The sequence below is a fragment of the Vombatus ursinus genome, unplaced genomic scaffold, assembly GCF_900497805.2.
Source record: "Vombatus ursinus unplaced genomic scaffold, bare-nosed wombat genome assembly UNPS02014830.1, whole genome shotgun sequence".
NCBI lineage: Eukaryota > Metazoa > Chordata > Mammalia > Diprotodontia > Vombatidae > Vombatus > Vombatus ursinus.
In genome coordinates, this window is record NW_020954608.1 from 19,823,754 (window position 1) to 19,842,397 (window position 18,644).

At 36.9% G+C, this 18,644-nt stretch overlaps 1 protein-coding gene across 3 annotated transcripts in view; it reads right to left on the bottom strand.

The window, feature by feature from the left end:
- The window catches only part of HGF (hepatocyte growth factor), a 100,608-nt gene extending 88,840 nt beyond the window's left edge, over nt 1-11,768 (bottom strand). For all 3 annotated transcript variants that reach the window (XM_027838574.1, XM_027838573.1, XM_027838575.1), the window contains exons 1-2: nt 11,525-11,768; nt 1,909-2,071 (exon numbers count right to left, since the gene is read on the bottom strand). In XM_027838574.1, the coding sequence (XP_027694375.1) occupies nt 1,909-2,071; nt 11,525-11,612 (251 nt within the window). In that variant the 5' untranslated portion in view covers nt 11,613-11,768. The remainder of the gene's footprint in view (nt 1-1,908; nt 2,072-11,524) is intronic.
- Nucleotides 11,769-18,644: the final 6,876 nt, after the last annotated feature.

The following is an 18,644-nucleotide window of genomic DNA, read 5'->3' on the forward strand; positions in this document are numbered from 1 at the left end:
TGGACCTCTCTTCTTAAGCATTCGTATTGTATATACAGGGTGTTGCAAAAGACTTAGTGCAGTTTTAAATTCTAGTAGCTTAAGACTTTGGAATACCATGTTATTTCCTTGATGATGGAGTTGGTTTCATTTTTGTATTTGTATCACTAGTGCCAAGCATAGGGCCTAATGCCTAGTAGGTACTTAATAAATGCTTTTTGTTTGATCAATGTGCTTATGATAGCTTTCATTATAGTTACTAGTTTACATGTTCCATTCCCCAACTAGACTGCAAATTACATCTGTTGAATTTACTAAACTCCTGCCTTCTGACTTGGTGTGATATGACACCTACATTTCCATTTCTTCATAAACTCGACTCTGCGCCCTGTCTTTCTCTAAGAACTAGTTTGCTGAAAACAGTGACTGACAGATTTTTTAAGTAAAAATAAAGAAACAAACAAACAAAACATGAGGCATTTATTTAAGTGTTGTGTTAGGGTAGTCAGGGAATAAGAAGGCAAAATTATCACAGCAGTCCCAACACAATTTCCTCCACAAATCCCCACCTCATTTCTTTGCCCTTGAACATGTATGTCCCTCTTTTTTTACACTAAAAAACCCACAATCTTTGTAGGTAAGAGGTCCAGAAGGAAGGAATCCTGTGTAACCAAAGCTCACATTGATATTACACATTGAGGTTTACAAAAGGATTAAAATCCTTCTAGGTAATTTGTGCAAATCTTATTATCCTCATTTTATAAAAGAGGAAATTGAGCCTAAAAGAGGTTAGGTGACTTCCCCACTACAACTAAGTACCATAGGTATGATCTAGTCCTAGATTTGCTGACTTCAAATAAATCACTCTTTCTGGGGAATACTATTCTATGTTCATGGAAAGGACTCTCCCTCATGCATTTGCAAACGTACAAAGACTCTCTGAAAGAATTTTCCCAGCCTCTCTCCTGCATCTCTGACTCTAATGGTACTTCTGAGAGGGATTCTTACTAGATTTTGCCCATCCATCCCCAATTCAAAGTAAAAAGTCCACTTAATTCTACATTGTGTGAAAAGGTTAGGGACTTGACCTCAGATTTCTTTAGTATGTGGAACTACTAAAAGATGAAACTACTTCTATAATTTCACACAGCCAGAAGTGGGACTTGAACTTGGGCCTTCCAAACTCAAAAGTCAGTTCGCTCTCTCCACTATCATGCTACTTTTATCCTGTGCGATAGAGTTATTTTTCATTGTCAGGTCACACAAGAACTGGCAAAGGATAGCAAGCCCTCACTTTACTCTTCTAATGCCATTTCTAACGACCTTATCACTTTTCACCTAAACATTTATCATGTCTTCCCGCTAATGCCTTTTCAACATCCTTTTTTGCCAAAGCCCAGCTCTGTAGATATTGTCTGAGCCTCTCAACACCTTCTATTCTCAGGCTCCTGAGCCTTTGACACAAGTTCCTATAAATCCTGGCTGTTACCCAATTCTGTAATTCATATTCTCAAAATTCCTTCTGCTTCTGTTATCAATAAATATTTATTCTGAATCCATGGCCTAGTTTAAAAAGAATTAAATAAAATCAATCCAAATGAATTTAATTTTTAATAATCAAAATTGCATATAGAATAGAGGAAATCACAAAACACATAATAAATTTAAGAAAGATAAATCTTTTTTTTTCCATTAGACATTTTTAACATCCTGTTCTCAACTCCCATTTATTCTTTGCGTTTCCTTCAACTGTGTCATAAGTCTCTTGTGGCAAGAAGTTTAAAAGACCCAAGTCTAGACTGCATAGGCCAACTACTATATTGCACATTTGAACACCAGTAATTTTAAAACATAATGTAGTATGTATCGGCAATGTGGGTGTATTCTATTAATGGAAAATTCCTATCAGAGCAACAAGGAACAACTTACTTGCAAGTGAATGGAAGGCCTTTATTCCTAATACATCGCTTGGCACATTTGTCCGTCGTGTTCAGCCTCTTAGTTTTAATATTCAGTGATGAGTCTAGTCTGATTAGGGTAGTCTTTGCTGACTTTTTGAATTCATGTAGGGTATTTCTTTTCCTCTGGCCCTCTATGAGTAAAAACATTCAAAAGAAAAAAAAAGCCTTGAAGGATAATATTCAAAAGAATGATTTTGCCTGGCAATGTCAACCTCTGAAAATATTAAGTTAGGTAAATTATAGTAAGGGAAGAAAAAGTTAGTTGATAAGGATAAACCAAGGAACTGTCGTCACGCCTGGTCACTAATCTACAGTCTTTCAGAGAGAGGACGCTCTCTCAAACTGGGACAGAGTTCATTCTGAAGAAATAAATAGCATGCTCTTCTCCAAACAGCATGAAAGCAAGATACAGTGCCAGGAGCATATCATGTCATGTTTCATATTGTATTTTTGCATTTCTTCCTGCATTTTGCCCTTACATAAATTATAATAACTAGCAACAGCCATTCAACCAAAGTTTGACAGGATAGACAGAACTCACTAAAATCTGTGCACGGGACACATTGTCCATATTTATTCTTATAACCATCAGGGAGAGGGGAAAATTATATTACTTAAAAATATTCTCTCTCTCATTTATTATATAAATACATCTTTCTTACAGATAATAACTTTTTCTATCCCTGTATTGTTTCTCTTGCTATCCAGCCAAGTGTGGTTAATCAAAACTTCATCTTTTAATGTGAGTCTCATTTTTCTTTATAAAAGAGTTCTTCAAGGCCACCAGATAGCATGAAGTTTCTCATTAAAAAGCCAAATAACCCAGGAGGACATGCTATTCATCCTCAAAGGGCTTAATTTTATGTACAGTCTTGAAAGAATTGAAAATGTGATCTTTCACTTACCCATTTACCTCAATTGTCCCAATTCCTAATTGCCACCATTACTTGACCCTGCACAGTTAAGCCTGCTAATAGATTGCAGCTACTGGGCAATGAGGGTGACCACAGTCTATTAAATGCCTTATACGGGAGCCATTTCTGAAGCAAGACAGCTTTCTTTCCTCTGCTTTGCTATTTTCCACTTAGGACTACACAAGCTTTTTACTGGGATGGGGACAGAAGGGGAAGAACTATACATGTCCTTTCTGTACTTAATAGCTAAGAGAGAAGTATTTATAAGAAATCAGAAGATCAGTAAAGAAAGTAGGGAAACTGAGAAAAGACAGCAAAAAAATCAAACAAAAATATTAAAAGTCCCAAGGAATTGAAGTCTAAATAGGAGATGGGACTTTTATGAGGTGATAGTAGGAGAAGTAGATTTAGAAAGAGAAAAAAAAGGATTTGTGCGTTTTTTTTCTTTAAATTTTGTTTTTCAATTAGCAAGCATTGCTCTTCTTCCATTTTTCTCTTCCCCCATGCATTGAAGAATAAAAAGAAATGAAAACCCTCACAACAAATGTGCATAGTGAAGCCAAAGAAATTCCCACATTGGCTCTTTCAAAAAACGTACGTCTCATTTTGCATATTAGTCCATCATCGCTCTGTTGGGAGGTGGGTAGAATTCTTCATCATCAGTCCTAGCACATGGAAGTTTTGTTTTATTTCATTTTGTTCTGTTTTAAGATGGTAACATGTATATAGGCAGCTTGTGGAAGCATTCCCTATGAGTTAAATTTGCAGACATGAATGAAGAAGCAACACAGACTGGGACTATAACAAGGGGGCCATTAAACATGCAAAAAAAAAAAGTACCAAGAAGGCAAAACTCCATGTTCATAAAAACTTAGAAATATGGGGTAACACAATAAAATGCCAGAAATGGCATCATACTTTGACTTTTCCAGCAACCACTGGCTCCTATTGGCTTATTAAACATTCAGGCTTTATTTATCAACCTCTGTTCTGATCTGAAGATTACTATGAATTAAAGAAACATGCATTTTATTCCTTGTTTTTATATGTCTCCAGAGCATGCTTTTCAAAACCTCCATGTTTCTTAGGAGAATAATCTTTACCCTATAATATGTATAGGCATACTTCTATACATATTACATACATCAACATATCAAGGACCCATAATTTCATCAAAATGGATATCCCATTTACTGATACAGATTTCAATTCCTCTGTGCTTCTATAAATGGCCTGATAAATTGTTGTTGCCAAAAAAAAAAGTTCATTAACTGATAAATTACCCTTTCCTATGATGAGCCCATGCAAACTAGGCCAGTCTTTTGATTATCGGCATTCAGTCTATCCTATATTAGAAACTTTTCTAGCTTGATCAAATCTTCTAGCTCATGGGATCTAGAGCTATTTTAGCCCTAAAAATTATTCATTCCAACCCACTACTTTTTACAGTTAAAAACAAACCAACTACCCTTAGGCACAAATAGGTAGAATGATTTGCCCAAAGTCATACAAACAAAGCAAGAAAGATCAGGTTTTCTGATGTCAAATCTATGCCTTTTCCATGATTTCATGAGAATTATAACCCAGGGCCCCTTCACTTTTTTGAGGAAGCAGTTAAATAGAACTTTAACAGAAGACAGTTCCACATGGACACTTGAAAAGGTAATGATAAAATTTAGTCAAACAAATCAATACATCATCAACTATTTGAGTTGATACTATGTACCTAGAACACTATCTGCCAGATTATTAACTGTACCTCTCTTATCCAACAACACTGGCTGTCTCACATAAGAATCAAATATCTCTCCCATTGATTTCTACCTGAGAAGTTGTTTTGATAAGCATTAAAGAGTGAGTGTTCATTAAAGATTCTAAAATCTTTGGTAAAAAGAAGTATATGAATTGAAGTCTTAGGATCCATACTTCCATTTTTTTTTTCAGGGAGAGATTCTGAAGAATTCTCTCAAGTAAAGGATGTTCAAACTTCTTCAACTTCTGGCTTCTATTACAGTATTCTATTAATTAGAGATTAGTTTTTCCATCAAGAATTTCTACTTCCTTTGATCTCTGTGTACTGTTTTCCAGCTGTCAGGAGTCATCCTAATCTTAAATATTTTTACTTCATTTTTCATTTTGTATATTTCCCAGAAAATTGTGGAAGTAAATGAAAGCAGAAAATCTATTAAAATAGGGTGACTTCCTTAACAACAGCACGAGCAAAGTATATGGCTATTGGAATAGTTCTCCAAATGAATCATGTTAACTAAAAAGAAGGTGGTTCTTAAATTGGCATAATATCATCTTGTACAGCTGATGTGAAATGATTATATGCAGCCAGGGGCAGAATATTGCATAAAGAAATTAGTCAGTCTGAAGTAAAAAAAAAATTAAAGTCAGAAGAATGATATATTTGTAAATGGTTTTCATTAGACAAGTAAAATCAAACAGAACTTCATGTTTGCACTGATATTTTATGTTCTTGTACTTTTTTAACATCATGAATGAAAAAAGTTAATAAACACTTTGGGATTAAAGGGAAGACAACTTTGTTGCAAATGCCATTTTGTTTGTGCACTGTGAGTCCTCAGACTGTTGATTGCTTTTTTTTGTGGGTTTTTTTGTAATATCCTTATTTGTTGTTCTATTTCAGTCCTTTAATTTTAATAAGTCAGTGACTCATTATTCAAAACTCAGATTCTAGGCAGTGCCTACATCATATAAAAATTAAGAACTCATAAACCTAGAAAATATATCTCCTCTTTAATTAAAGAACTAAATGCAAAAAAGATGTCATTCAAAAGTGACACTGAAAAATAAAATTCATTGCTACAAAATATCAAGTTCCAACTTTATATATACATATATATGTATGTATGTGTGTGTCCATGTGTATATGTATGTCTCTACAACTGATCCTTCTTGCATCAGAAATACCAAAGATTAATTTCGGAAGGATCTTATTACTTTTTTTGAGGGTGGGGAAAGGATTGTGGGATATTGAGTAGAACCCTTAAAGTTTCAAAATACTTATCCTTCTTAAAGTCTCTCTGCATCCCCCATCCCATATATATGTATATGTGCATTTATATTATAATATACATGTGGCTGTATATATATTTTGTATATATACTGCATATGCACTATATATACATAGTACATATTGAATAAGGACTTTAGGCTAGGTGAGTCTTAGAAACTTTAATTAAGAGCTCTACTTATTATCCCTCCCCCACTCAAAAAAAGGTAATATCCTTCCCAATTTAATCTTTAGTATTTTCAGTGCAATAAGAATCAGTTATGCAGACATACACATACATATGTACACACACATAAACACACATGTAGAGAAAGAAAAGTTGGGAATATATTTTGTAACAAAGAATATTATTTTAGGTTTTATTTTAGGTTTTATTATATTTTTCACATACATATTTGTGTAAATATAGGCATAGATATGTATATTTAGGACGGGGTTTCTTAACTTCTCTTTCACAGACCTCCAAGGGGTTCCTACAGAGACTTCAAGGGACCCGTGAACTGGGGCAGGTTAAAAAAAAAATCTTTAATTTCACCAACCTTTGGTTTCTTTAAAATCCTATATATTTTATTTTATGCATTTAAAACAGTATTCTGGGGAGTCCAAAGGCTTTGCCAGGCTGCCAAAATGTTCCCTGATACAAATAAGGTTAAGAACCCTTGTTAAAATAATGATTAAAACAGTGGACCTGTCACTTAAATCCTGGATCAGTCACTTAAAGCCTTTCAGTCTCAGTTTCAATTTCTGTAAAATGAAGGTAATATCAGTAGAACTTACCTGACAGTATTGTTCTGAGGATTAAATCAAATGAGATAGTATATTCTAAACATTTTGCATGCCTTAGAGTACTACAGAATGTCAGGTTTTTTTAAAATTATTATTATTGTTGTTGTTGACTACTACTCCTACTATCAGTACACATCTGACTATGCTGTGTCCTGTTCAAAAACCTTTGAGTGGCCCCCTGTTGCCTATAGAACAAAATACAAACTCCAAAACCCAACATTTAAGATCTTTTACAATGTGGCTCCAGCTAACCTTTTCCATCTTATTTCATTTTATCACCATTCTTATACTCTATATTCAAATCAAACTGTACTTCCACATGTTCCTCAAATTCAACATTTTCTCTCTTCCCTCTCTGCTTTCCCACAGGCTACCTCATCCCTTCAAGAGACTCCCTTTTCATGTTCACTTCCAATAACCTTAACATTCCTTCAGGGATCAGCTCAGGTTTCACCTAGTCAGGAAGTCTTCTCTGAATACCTCAGTGACATATTGTCTTCTAAAATTATAATCATATTTGTTGCTGAGTCGTTTCAGTCATATTTGACTATTCATGACCCCATTTAGGGTTTTCTTGGCGAAGCTACTGGAATGGTTTGTCATTTCCTTCTCCAGTTCATTTTACAGATGAGGAAACTGAAGCAAACAGGGCTAAGTGATTTGCCCAGGAGCACATAGCTAAGTATCCGAGTAAGTATCCATAGTAAGTATCCGAGGCCAGATTCAAACTCATGAAGATGAATTTTCCTGATTCCAAATCCAGTGCTCTATCTATTGGGTCACCCACCTGTCCAAAATTATAATGATAGTATCACTGATTTGGATTCAGAAGGGACCTCAGATGCCACCTACCATGACATTCATTTTGTAGATGAGGAAACTGAGGCCCAGAGAAGTTAAATGATTTGCCCAATATCATGGAGGTGACATTGTTGAGTTAATAAGGTTGCTGGCACATAGTAGGCACTTAATAAATGTTTATTGAATTCGTAAGAGTAAACCTAAGCTTGGAATCTTGGTTCAAACCTACATCATATCTGTACCACACTACCTTCTATATTTACTTATCTATGTACACATTGTAGCCATCCTACTACCACACAGCCAGATATAAATGCCTTAAGAACAAGGGTTGCAGCCAGTGCCTTGTACATAATAAAGGTTTAAAAAATATTTGTTGAATTAAAGACAGCTTTGACTAAAATAAAAGGGCAAAAGCATCCTTGAAAATCACTATCATTCCTTCCCACTCTCAACACCCCCCCCCCCAGGGAAAAGCTCTGTGTAATGGAAGAATATGGGAGAAATATTTTGGTGAATATGTTTCCTATCTAGTCCCTTATTTAATTTACTTATTCAAGACTTACCATTGTTAGGAACATAGTGAAAAGTAACAGCAAATAGTGCCAAATGTATTGAGTCCAAGGTGCTTTAAGAAAGACATATTTCTCCCTTTGGTCCCTGGGCCAGATATTCATTTCTCTTAGTACCTCATATATTTTCCTCTATGTGGGAGCTCCCAGTAACTTCAAAGGGAGGTCAGTACAGGAAAAGGATTTGCAGAGTGTGGAAAGAAACAGGAATCTGGCTCCATTCACTCTGAAAAATCTGTCCATAAGATTAAGGATTAGCAAGTATGAAGTGGTGAGATGTTAAGATGACAATAAACAAATAATTAAAAGGAATGGAGAACAGAGGATGTGTGACTCTGGAAAGAAAGACTCTGTAGACAAATATACACTTTCATAATTATTTTCATAGACAACTAGAATTTCTGAGACACCAAAGAAACCTATAAGATACGAAAGAAAGCTGTAAAATCACAGCATCAAAAGATCCATAGATTCATTGATAGGAGAAAATAGTGTAGAAATCATACACAGATTTGAATGAATAGTTTATCTTTCAGAAATGGTTCACAAATATGTCCCAGTTTGGTTTAGATGAAATTGTGCTGTTCCATAGGAGCCCAATAATCCCTTAAGATAATATGATCATAGATTTGGAGCTGGAAAAGCTTTTATATGCCATCTAGTTTTGTTGTTATTGTTGGTCAGTTGTATTCAACTCTTCATGACCCCATTCAGGATTTTCTTGGAAAAGATGCTAAAATGGTTTGCCATTTCCTTTTCCAGCTCATTTTACAGGTGAGAAAATTGAGGTAAACAGGATTAAGTGATTTGCCCAGGGTCACCCAGCTAGCAAGTGTCTGAGGCCAGATTTGAAATCAAGGTTTTCCTGACTTCAGGTCCCGAGCTCTATTCACTGTGACACCTGGTCACCTATAGTCTAACCCTGTTGTTTTATAAGATGAAGAAACTGAGACCAAGAAAAGTTAGGTGAATTTGTGGGGTCACCCAGGTAATAAATCACAGAGTTCTAATCTGAACCCAGATTCTGAAACTGTAAGTGCAGCATACTTTCTTCTCTTAAGTTATTATTGTGGGAAACTTCTTCCTAAGTAAAAGTGCCTCTGGTACCTCCCACTCTCCACTGATTGGTTGTCTAGTAAACCTTTTCTTAACGTTCACCTGGTACCCAGTACTATAGACCTTTACAACTGAAAGTGACCTAATACATCATGTCTTCCAAACTTCTCATTTAACAGATGGAGAAATTGATAACTAGGGATAAAGTCACTTGCTTATAATTACTTTAGTATTATGATGGAAACTGGTGATTTGAACAGAGATTTCCTGGCTCACAGTCCCATGTTCTTCTACTGTAATGCTCTGTTATTACTAGGTTTATAAGTTTAAAATTCTCTTTCTGTGTTCTTGTTTTTTTTTTAACTAGCTGATATTTATATTATACTTTGTAGTTCACCAAGTAGTTTCCTTGCAACAGTCCTGTTATATAGTTATCATTGTCTCCATTTTATAGATGTGAAAACTGAAGCTCACAGACTTTCACTTGATTAACTACCTAGAAAGATGCAGAGAGACATCTGGAACTTATGTCTTCTGACTCTAACTACAATGTCCTTTACACTGCACCAAGATGCCTCTAATACATAACTATAGCTCTATTTTCATATGTTATAAGACCAAAGCATACAATAATAAAAACTGAAGAGCTCATGCAGTTAGATGACAAGAAAAAGAAACATTCTTTTCTGCATATTTCAAAATGGTCTATCAATCACATTCATTATATTGTACACAGTTCCAAAGGAAGGTTATACGTCAAAAACTATTGAGCTAAACCTATCTCCCAAGCAAAGTAGTATCAACTCTCAGACATCCACTGCATGAATTATCCATGGTAAATTTGTAATTCCCTCTTGGTCTCCCCCTACTAGCCAACACACTTCTGAGAATGCAAAATCATTTCAACATTAGCCAAAGTAAAGTGTAATTAGAAAGGTAAATCCACTGCCAAAGATATATTATAATTCATTCCAAAAACAGAGTTGTTCTCTCAATTATTTGCTGTGTGGACTTATAACTGAGAGGAAAGTATGGTTAACAATGCTGTGATACTTTCTTTAGAAACTATTTCCCAAATATTAGCCATTATTTGAACCATATTTTAAAACCTCCTACAGGTGTTCCTGCCCTATAGAAAACCACCATAATAAAATGATTAGTAATCATAATTTACCTACTTAGTATATTTGGACACATTTGGATGAAGAGGAGTCTACTTTTTACTTTCTCCAGAAGTCTCATCAAAAAAACATTCTAGTTGACCATTCTCAAACCAATATCCTCCCTCCATACAATTCACAAAATAGATACACCAAAGGGCAGCCAATTCCCAAAGGTTGATGATTTTCTTTCCTATCTATTTAGCTCATTCTCAGTGTTGTCAACCCCTGGATTTCATCAGAAACTGGATCATGAATCTGATTATTCATACCTAATTTAGTTCAAAAGATATAGCCAATTCTTTGTGTTGGACTTGGAAAAGGCTATATCTACCATCTGGTCACTCATTCCAAGCTTTGTATTCCCCCATGTCCTAGATGTTCACTGCTTTCTCACTTCAATATTCTACCCACTACAATGATAATACAACCAAATACAGATGTTTCCTCTTGTCCTGATAAGGACTATAAATTCCTAGGAGCAGCAAATGAAATATTCTCTAAACTACCCAGACAATAGTCATTCCCAAATGACTCCTTTAGAACTCTTAAGTTTGGGGTAGAAAGTGAGATAAAAAAGAGTGAAGCTGCTCTTGAGCCTAATCAAAGCCATACCCATACCATTTATGCCTTCCATGCATGGCAGCTACCCAAGGACAGCTACCCATGGAGGGAGGGGGAGAAAGAGAGGAAGAGAGGGAGAGAGATAGAGAGAGAGAAAAAAGAAAGGAGAGTAAAAGAGAGGAGACAGAGTTGAGAGAAGAGAGAACAAGATTACATTTTTGTAGCATGTACACATTTGGTGTTTGATTTATATTTCTCAAATAAAAACCTGTATATATCACAATTAGAGGCTGAATCTTGGGTTGTAAAATGGGTGCATAAATTATTTTTGGAGAGATGTCTTATCTGGAAAAAGGATGAATCCCCACAATCTTGTCCATCACTCAACTGCACTCTAATCCATATCCTCTCCCCAGCTTTAAACTTCCCCAAACAGGCAAAGTTCCAAACTAGTGTTAGCACTTTATTTCTATCCCACAATTCATAACCCATTAGGCTAGTGAGGAAGGGAGGATGGTATTGATGAGCCGTTAATTATCCTTTAAAAGGCTTTTCAACAGAAAAGAGGGGTTAAAAAGAAAATGCACGAAGAGGGTTTTTTTTTTTTTAAAGACATTTAAACTTAGAAGAGAGGAGATGCGGAAGGTAGGTTGTTGTTTTTTTAATGAGCAAGGAAAAAGAAAAAACTAACCTGCAAAGGAAATGGTGATGGGAAGAAGAAGGAGATGTTGAAGAACCTGATGCAGCACCAGTATTGGCAGAAGTTGGGTCACCCACATGGTGCTGGTCTTGCTGGCAGATCACACAGAAGGAGATGCCTGCTTGAAAGGATCCTGTGTAGAGGCAGTCACTAAAGGAGCCAGCCTGCACCGAGCTGCTTTTTATTACGATGAGCTAAGTTTGTTGTGTGATTAACTGGAAAGATCTAGGTCTGAACTCCCTCTTACGGTAAGAAACTGTTTAACAACAGCCCTTAACTCTTGTCCACCCTCCCCCCTTCCCCCCACCTCCCCTCTAAACAACACCAAACAGACTCCAGCCCCTTTCCCTAGCTTAGGAAGGAAACTTACAAAGAAAAGGTCACCTGGCTTGAGGCCAGCTTCAATTTGGAAGCGTAAGCACCAGATCCCTGTGACTCGAATCAGAATAGGGAAGAGGAGGAGGAAGATGCAGACCCGCCAGTTAAAACTAGGCAGGCAACAAGAACCGATCCTCTCCATTTAAAAGCAGCCAAATACAAGTGTTCAAATGTCTATTTGGGAAAAGAGGAAGGGGAAGCAGAAATATCTGAAACCAGAGAGTTGCCCTCCAGCAAAATGTGCCCTAAGCTACTGATCCTGGGTGGTTTCACTGCTAGAACCACCTGGGAATTCCAGTTAAAGATATTCATTCCCTGGGGTTTTGGAGAATGAGGGAGGAAGGAAATCAGCCGACCCTGGGGTCCGACCTTGCAAAGGGTGGGGCTAGAGCAGGTAGAGAGGGGTATAATGAGGGGAAAATAGCCATGTTCTCAGGTGGGGAGGATCCCCTCGTAGCTTTTGGACAGAACACACAAGTGCACTCACGCACACGCACACACCTCCAGGTTTTTGACAGATTACATCAGAACTACTTGCCTGTTTGGGGAGCTGGTATAAAATCAGGTGACACTATCTGCAAGAATCTCCACAAGACTGGAACAGAAAGAAGGTCTGTCTCAAAGCCACCTCTTTCCCACCTCACTTTGCAAGTCAAGGTAAATAGATAAATACAATATGAGAATAAATATTTCCTGTGACCTAATTTTCTGTTTAAAGAGAAGGTGGGAAGCCCCCCAAATCCTAAGCTTTCTAGTAGGTAGTAGATCACTGTGCTGACCGCAGAGGCAGTATATTTATTACTCTGGAAAGAACACCGACTCTCTGGTCTGAGGGACCTGGGTGCAAATTCTCAATCCCTAGTTGTAACTTTGTGTGCTCTGCCCCGCTGCATTTGGGAATTACTATGTTTGGGAGGTTTTATCAGCCAGTTGGCAGTCAAATGTTTATTAAGCTCCTAGGACACATAGAAAGCATAAGGTATAAAGCATAAAGTGTAATGAGAGAGATTCACGTGTTAAATCACTTCCCACACCCTCTCTAGATAATCCCTCGGGTTTTTCTTTGCTGCTGTTAACACAGGTACTTGGATTCTTATATCCCAGTTTAGGAAAAGCTCTGAGGATTTTGAGGGGAGTCCTGGGTCCTGCCGTAACTTTGAAGTAGCCTCAAGCTTCAGTTAGGTGCCCTAAGGAAATTAGAACAGTTGTCCTCCCAACACTTTGACCAACCTTCTTTTTGCCCAGCTGACCTAGAGGAAGTGGTAGAGAAGAGGGGCCGGAGAAAGAGGAAAGGATAACTGGGGGAGTGGGGTTAGGAAATAGTGTTATGGAGCAACCTATTTTCATTCAGAAGTGGGGTGCAAAATGAAAATCACCAGAAGATTAACACCTACCCTCAACCTCGTGTACCATAAGAATTGGTTCCATGCCTACTCCCAAGGATCTCTTCCTCCCACTGACCCTCCCCCTTCTCCCTCCCCACTACCAACCCATCAATCAATTTGTCTTATTTCTTTACAAGTTCTGGGCTACTTGGGAAATTTAAGAATTAGAAAATTTGCATTTAAGTAGGTTGAGAGAATGCTAATATTATCATGATTGATCTATGATTATTACTGTTCTCTTTTTACTAAGAAACAAACATGAAAACAAAAGAAGACAAAAAACCTCTCACGAGTATTTCATAGGATCATATGTGTAGAGTTATAGGGGACTCAGTTTCTTAGGTACTCCAATAGCTATCTAACTCTCACTTTCCTCTCAACAAATGGATCTCAAAATTCTAATATTCCATGCTCTGTCCACCATTGAAACATACTTTTTTCTGACTTTCCAAACCACCTTTGCTGTGGTAGAAGGGCTCATTAGATTTGCTAAGGGATACATATATATATATATATATATATATATATATATATATATATATATATATATATATGGTGGAGGAATTAGATTAAATTAGATTAAAGTGTTTAAGTATCTTCTCTGGGAAGTGGAGGATACTGTTTCAATGATGTGTGTGTGTGTGTGTGTGTGTGTGTGCGTGTGTGTGTGCGCGCGCGCGCGTGCACGAGTGTGTGGGGGGGAGAGGAGAGAGAGAAGAGAGGGAAGCAAAGGTTATAACATTAAAGCAATTTTCATTAATTAGAGTGACAGGCTTAAATTATGCTGAGTTGTGATCAAAAATCATTTATTCTTTGATTAATACGTGCCAGGCAGTGCTAAGCGTTGGATATACTAAGAAAGGTAAAAACAGCCCCTGCCCTCAAGGAGATCACATTCTAATGAGACAACACAACAAGTTACATACAGAGTAGATAAGAAGTCATCTCAGAGACAAAGGTACTATCAGAAGGTAGTGAGATGAGGCTGGAAAAGGCCACCTGCAGAAAATGGAATTTCAGTTGAAATGTGAAGGAAGCCAGAGAAACCAAAACACAGAGGTTAAAAGGGAAAGATTTCCAGATTTGTAGGAACAACTAGTGCATGGAATGTGAGGAACAGCAAATAGGCCAGAGTAAGTGTGTGGAGGGCAAGTAGATAAGAAAGTGTCAGATTGTGAAGTGGTTTAAATGGCAAGAGAGTTTATATTTGATCTAATAGGTAATAGAGAGTCACTGGAATTTATTGAGGGTGGCAGGGTTAACTCAGTTAAACCTGTGATTTAGAAAGATCACAGTGGAGTCGGGAAAAACTGAAGCAGGGAGTATTTAGTAGATCACAAAGTTTCACAATTTTTGATTATCAGTCCTTGTAACAACAACAACAACATAGCAAACATTCCTTAGTTTTTATTCTGTAATTACTCCCCCACCTTAAAAAAAAGAATTTTTTTAATTGGGCCTTTTAGATTAGACGCTTTAATTCTGCCTATTTTCTCCACTCACCTCACATATTTCTGTGGGGTAGGGGTGGGGGTGACTGAAGGTTTAAATGAAAGTATGCATATGAAAGTACTTTGAGAACTGTTAAGTCATATGAAGAGTATCCTAAAAATCTTAGACTAAGATAGTACAAATGTAAAACAACATTGTCATTGTAAGCCATAACAAAACATTTTGTGTGCCTTTTCAAATCAAAGTCCAAAATCCTCCTCACCCTCTTCCTTGCTTTTGTCTTTGTTTGTTGAAAGTAAAAGCTAAAAAGTAAAATGTATGCCTACAATCAAGCAGTAAGTTTGACTAAGCAGCCAGGACAGATTTCAGTTACAAGGAGATTTTTAGGCACAGCAGCAACATATTCAAGAATAGGGTAGTAATTTACCTGCCTTGGAAACTGTGGACAAAATTTTGCCTTGGGCAAAGAGATAGATAAAATGGTTTCCAGAGGCCCCTTCCAAATCTAGTGTCAATTTGGAAAGTACTGCCTTCATCAGAAAGTTCAAAGAAAAAGCCTTCAAATGTGTATATTTTAAAATGCTAAACTCAATAAAAAAAACCTTCTGGAGATACACACACACACATACATACACATATATATCTTGAGCATGAAAGACAAGCTGGTATGGCAAGAAAACAACTGGGTCATCAGTCAAGAAACCTAGGTTCTAGTCCCAGCTCAGCCAATCATTAGTCATAGCTCATTGGTTCAGTCATTCAAGGTTTCTATATTTTACTTTTCCCACTTGTAAAATGAGAAACTTGGATTTTTACAAAGTTTTCTGGTCCCTTCCATATTCTATTTATTTTGAGAAACTTTAATAGGTTGGGTTTGTTTTTATTTCTGGTTTTTTTTTTTTTTTGGTTTTTTTGTTTTGTTTTGTTTTTTCTGATTCTATAGTCTTCTCAGCTATAGCTTTCAAGAAAGCCATAAAAGGCTCTCTGGCATTATTTATCTTTTCTATACTGTCATTTCTCCTACCTAGCTTTTCTTTAATCTCATTCCTCAGAAGACAATAATACAAGGGTATGCTAGAGTTTACTTATATCTACAGGAGAACTAATCATTAAATTTTCAGTGTGAGAATTTATAACTGGGAAAGTGACAAATGCTACCAATCAAGGTTTTGTGTATTGCTTTGATTGTCTAAACTTAAGGAAATTAGGAGAAAATGTTAATAATTCAGATTAAATTTAAAAGTTTATTGTGCATGTTTTAGGGCTGGTTGTAAAATATATACCAGCGTATCCCCAAACTATACTATCTTGAAACCACAGGCCTTAATGATTCCATATTGACTGTCTTTACAATATAAAGCATCTAGCTATTGCATAATTTTTTGATTGTATAAATTTCTCTGGAATAGTAGTGACTGCCTTCATTTCTTTTTTCTTTTTTATTTTTTTAGGCAATTGGGGTTAAGTGACTTGCCCAGGGTCACACAGCTAGTACGTATCAAGTGTTTGGTCTGAGGCTGGATTTGAACTCAGGTCCTCCTGACTTCAGGGCCGGTGCTCTATCCACTGCGCCACCTAGCTGCCCCCTGCCTTCATTTCTGATTAAATTAATTTACCAAATGTTTATTAAAGATCTGCTATTTGTCATGTACCCTGCCAAATTCTGGACATAAATGAGAAAAATGTTAACAATCCCTGCCCTCAGTCATTTTACGTTCTACTCGAAGGAAATAGAATGTATGCAGATAAATACAAAATCTATTCAAAGTAATTTCATGGGGAGGGGAATACTTCCACTTGGTGAGCTGAGGAAGGATACTAATTTTTTATAGGAGGTGGCATTTGAGTTTGGCCTTGAAGGCAAATTAAGTATTCCTGAAGTGGGACTCCGTGTCAGTGTGATAGTCTTTCCAATGCTGAGTTTGGGAAACAGAAACAACAATTTGGGTGGGGTATAGCTTGTGAGGGGAGAAATGGGAAATCATTCTCAAAAGAGCACTTTAAATGTTAAGTTGAGGAGTTTTTATTTTATCCTACAGGGATTTAGAGCCCAGGAAGGTTACTGGGCCAAGGACTGACATGGATAGACCTATACTTTAGTTTTTAGAAGCAGAAAAAGGCATGGTATAATGTGGGCATTTAGTGTTGTTGTCATGTCCATCTCTCTGTGACCCCATTTGGGGTTTTCATTGAAAAAGATACTGGAGTGGTTTGCTATTTCCTCCTCCAGTTCATTTTACAGATGGAAAACTGAGGCAGAGTTAAGTGACTTGCCCAGAATCACACAGCTAGGAAGTATCTGAGGCCAGATTTTGAACTCATGAAGATGAATCTGGCACTCTATCTACTGGGTCTCCTAGATGCTCGAGGTTAATTCAAATTTTGAGATCATTCATTCAGATGAAAGTTGAGGTAACGTGGCTATTGGAGGGAGCATATGGAAGACTGTCAGTTTTACGATGTATCCATTTCCCAATGGTACAAAGGATGAATGAGTGAGGGGAGAGACTGCAGGTAGAAAGACCAATTAGGAGGCTGTTAAAATAGCGCAGGTTAAAAGAGGTGATGAAGGCCTGAACTACTAGAGTATTGACTATTGACCCTGGAGAAAATGTGATGGATGTGAGATGTGTCATTGGGGTAGAACTGACAAGCTTTGGCAACTGATTGAATATAGAGATGATGAATAGGAGAAGTTGAGGATGTCTGCCATGCTGTGAACCTGGGTGACTGCAAGAATGATGGTCTGCAGGAGAAGAATGAGGAAGTTAGGAAGAGGGTGTGGTTTTGTGGAGAGAAGATCATGAATTCCACTTTGCATATTGAGTTTGAGATGCCAGTGGATATCTAGGTGGAGATGTCAACTGGAAATTACTAGCCTCTATCCTGTGGGTAGCCAGAGCCCAACAGAGCAGGCTAGAGACAGGAGAGTCAGGAATCAAATAGAATTTTAATTTCAAAGTGAGGGAAATGGCTTGTAAGCAAGGACGCATGTGCCAGGGCCCTGCCTCTAGTGGGGACAGAGATATCCAACAGGAAGTTGGCAATGCAAGACTAGAGCTTGAGAGAGATAAAGCATGAATATTTGACATCAAAACTTATAAGTAAAATGAGATTGTTTTCCACTATCTGCTAGGGGATCTTCAATAGAGATCCTTTTTTAAAAAGTGCATCAAAGACCTGAAGATAGAAAGTCTGGGGAGGGGAAGTGATTGAAAAAGGACATCTGGCCTTTTCCTCATGTTCTTTCCAAAGATCATCAATTCAAAAGTATTCCTAAAGCTAAGCAGATGACCAGCTAATGTTAAAGTTGAAATTGATGGTTCTAACTTCAGTACTTCAAAAATCACTGATTTTAGTATGATTTCCTCCCTCCACATAGATTACAGTATTTTTCTGCATCAATAGAGGACCTTCATGAGTTTTAAAAAAAAAAAAGTCTATCTAATCTTCTAATGAGAAACTTCAGCATTTAGCTAGGATTGGTATCAGACAATGGATATATGACACAGTCCATCATTGAGACAATATTCTAATCTTCTTCAGCTTGGTAGAACCCAACAAAACTCATACTCCATTGACAAACCTTTGGAATACCAGAATTGCCTTTATTCCACAGAATAGGACTTCAGTTAAGAAACCTTAACATTAAGACATATAAACAGATGTTATCTGTTATTGGTCTACTTACCCAGATGAAACAGAATCAGGGAATGTAAATGGTTGGCATGGTCATTTGTAAAGTAACTCATAAGAGGCAGCACTATGGATAACATAGAATCATTGTCATAGATACTATTAGTTTAATGATATCTATTCTCCTATTATAGGCTAAGCAAGCAGTACAATAGTAAGGAAATCACTGTCCATTGCCTAATAATCCAATTACAAATTAT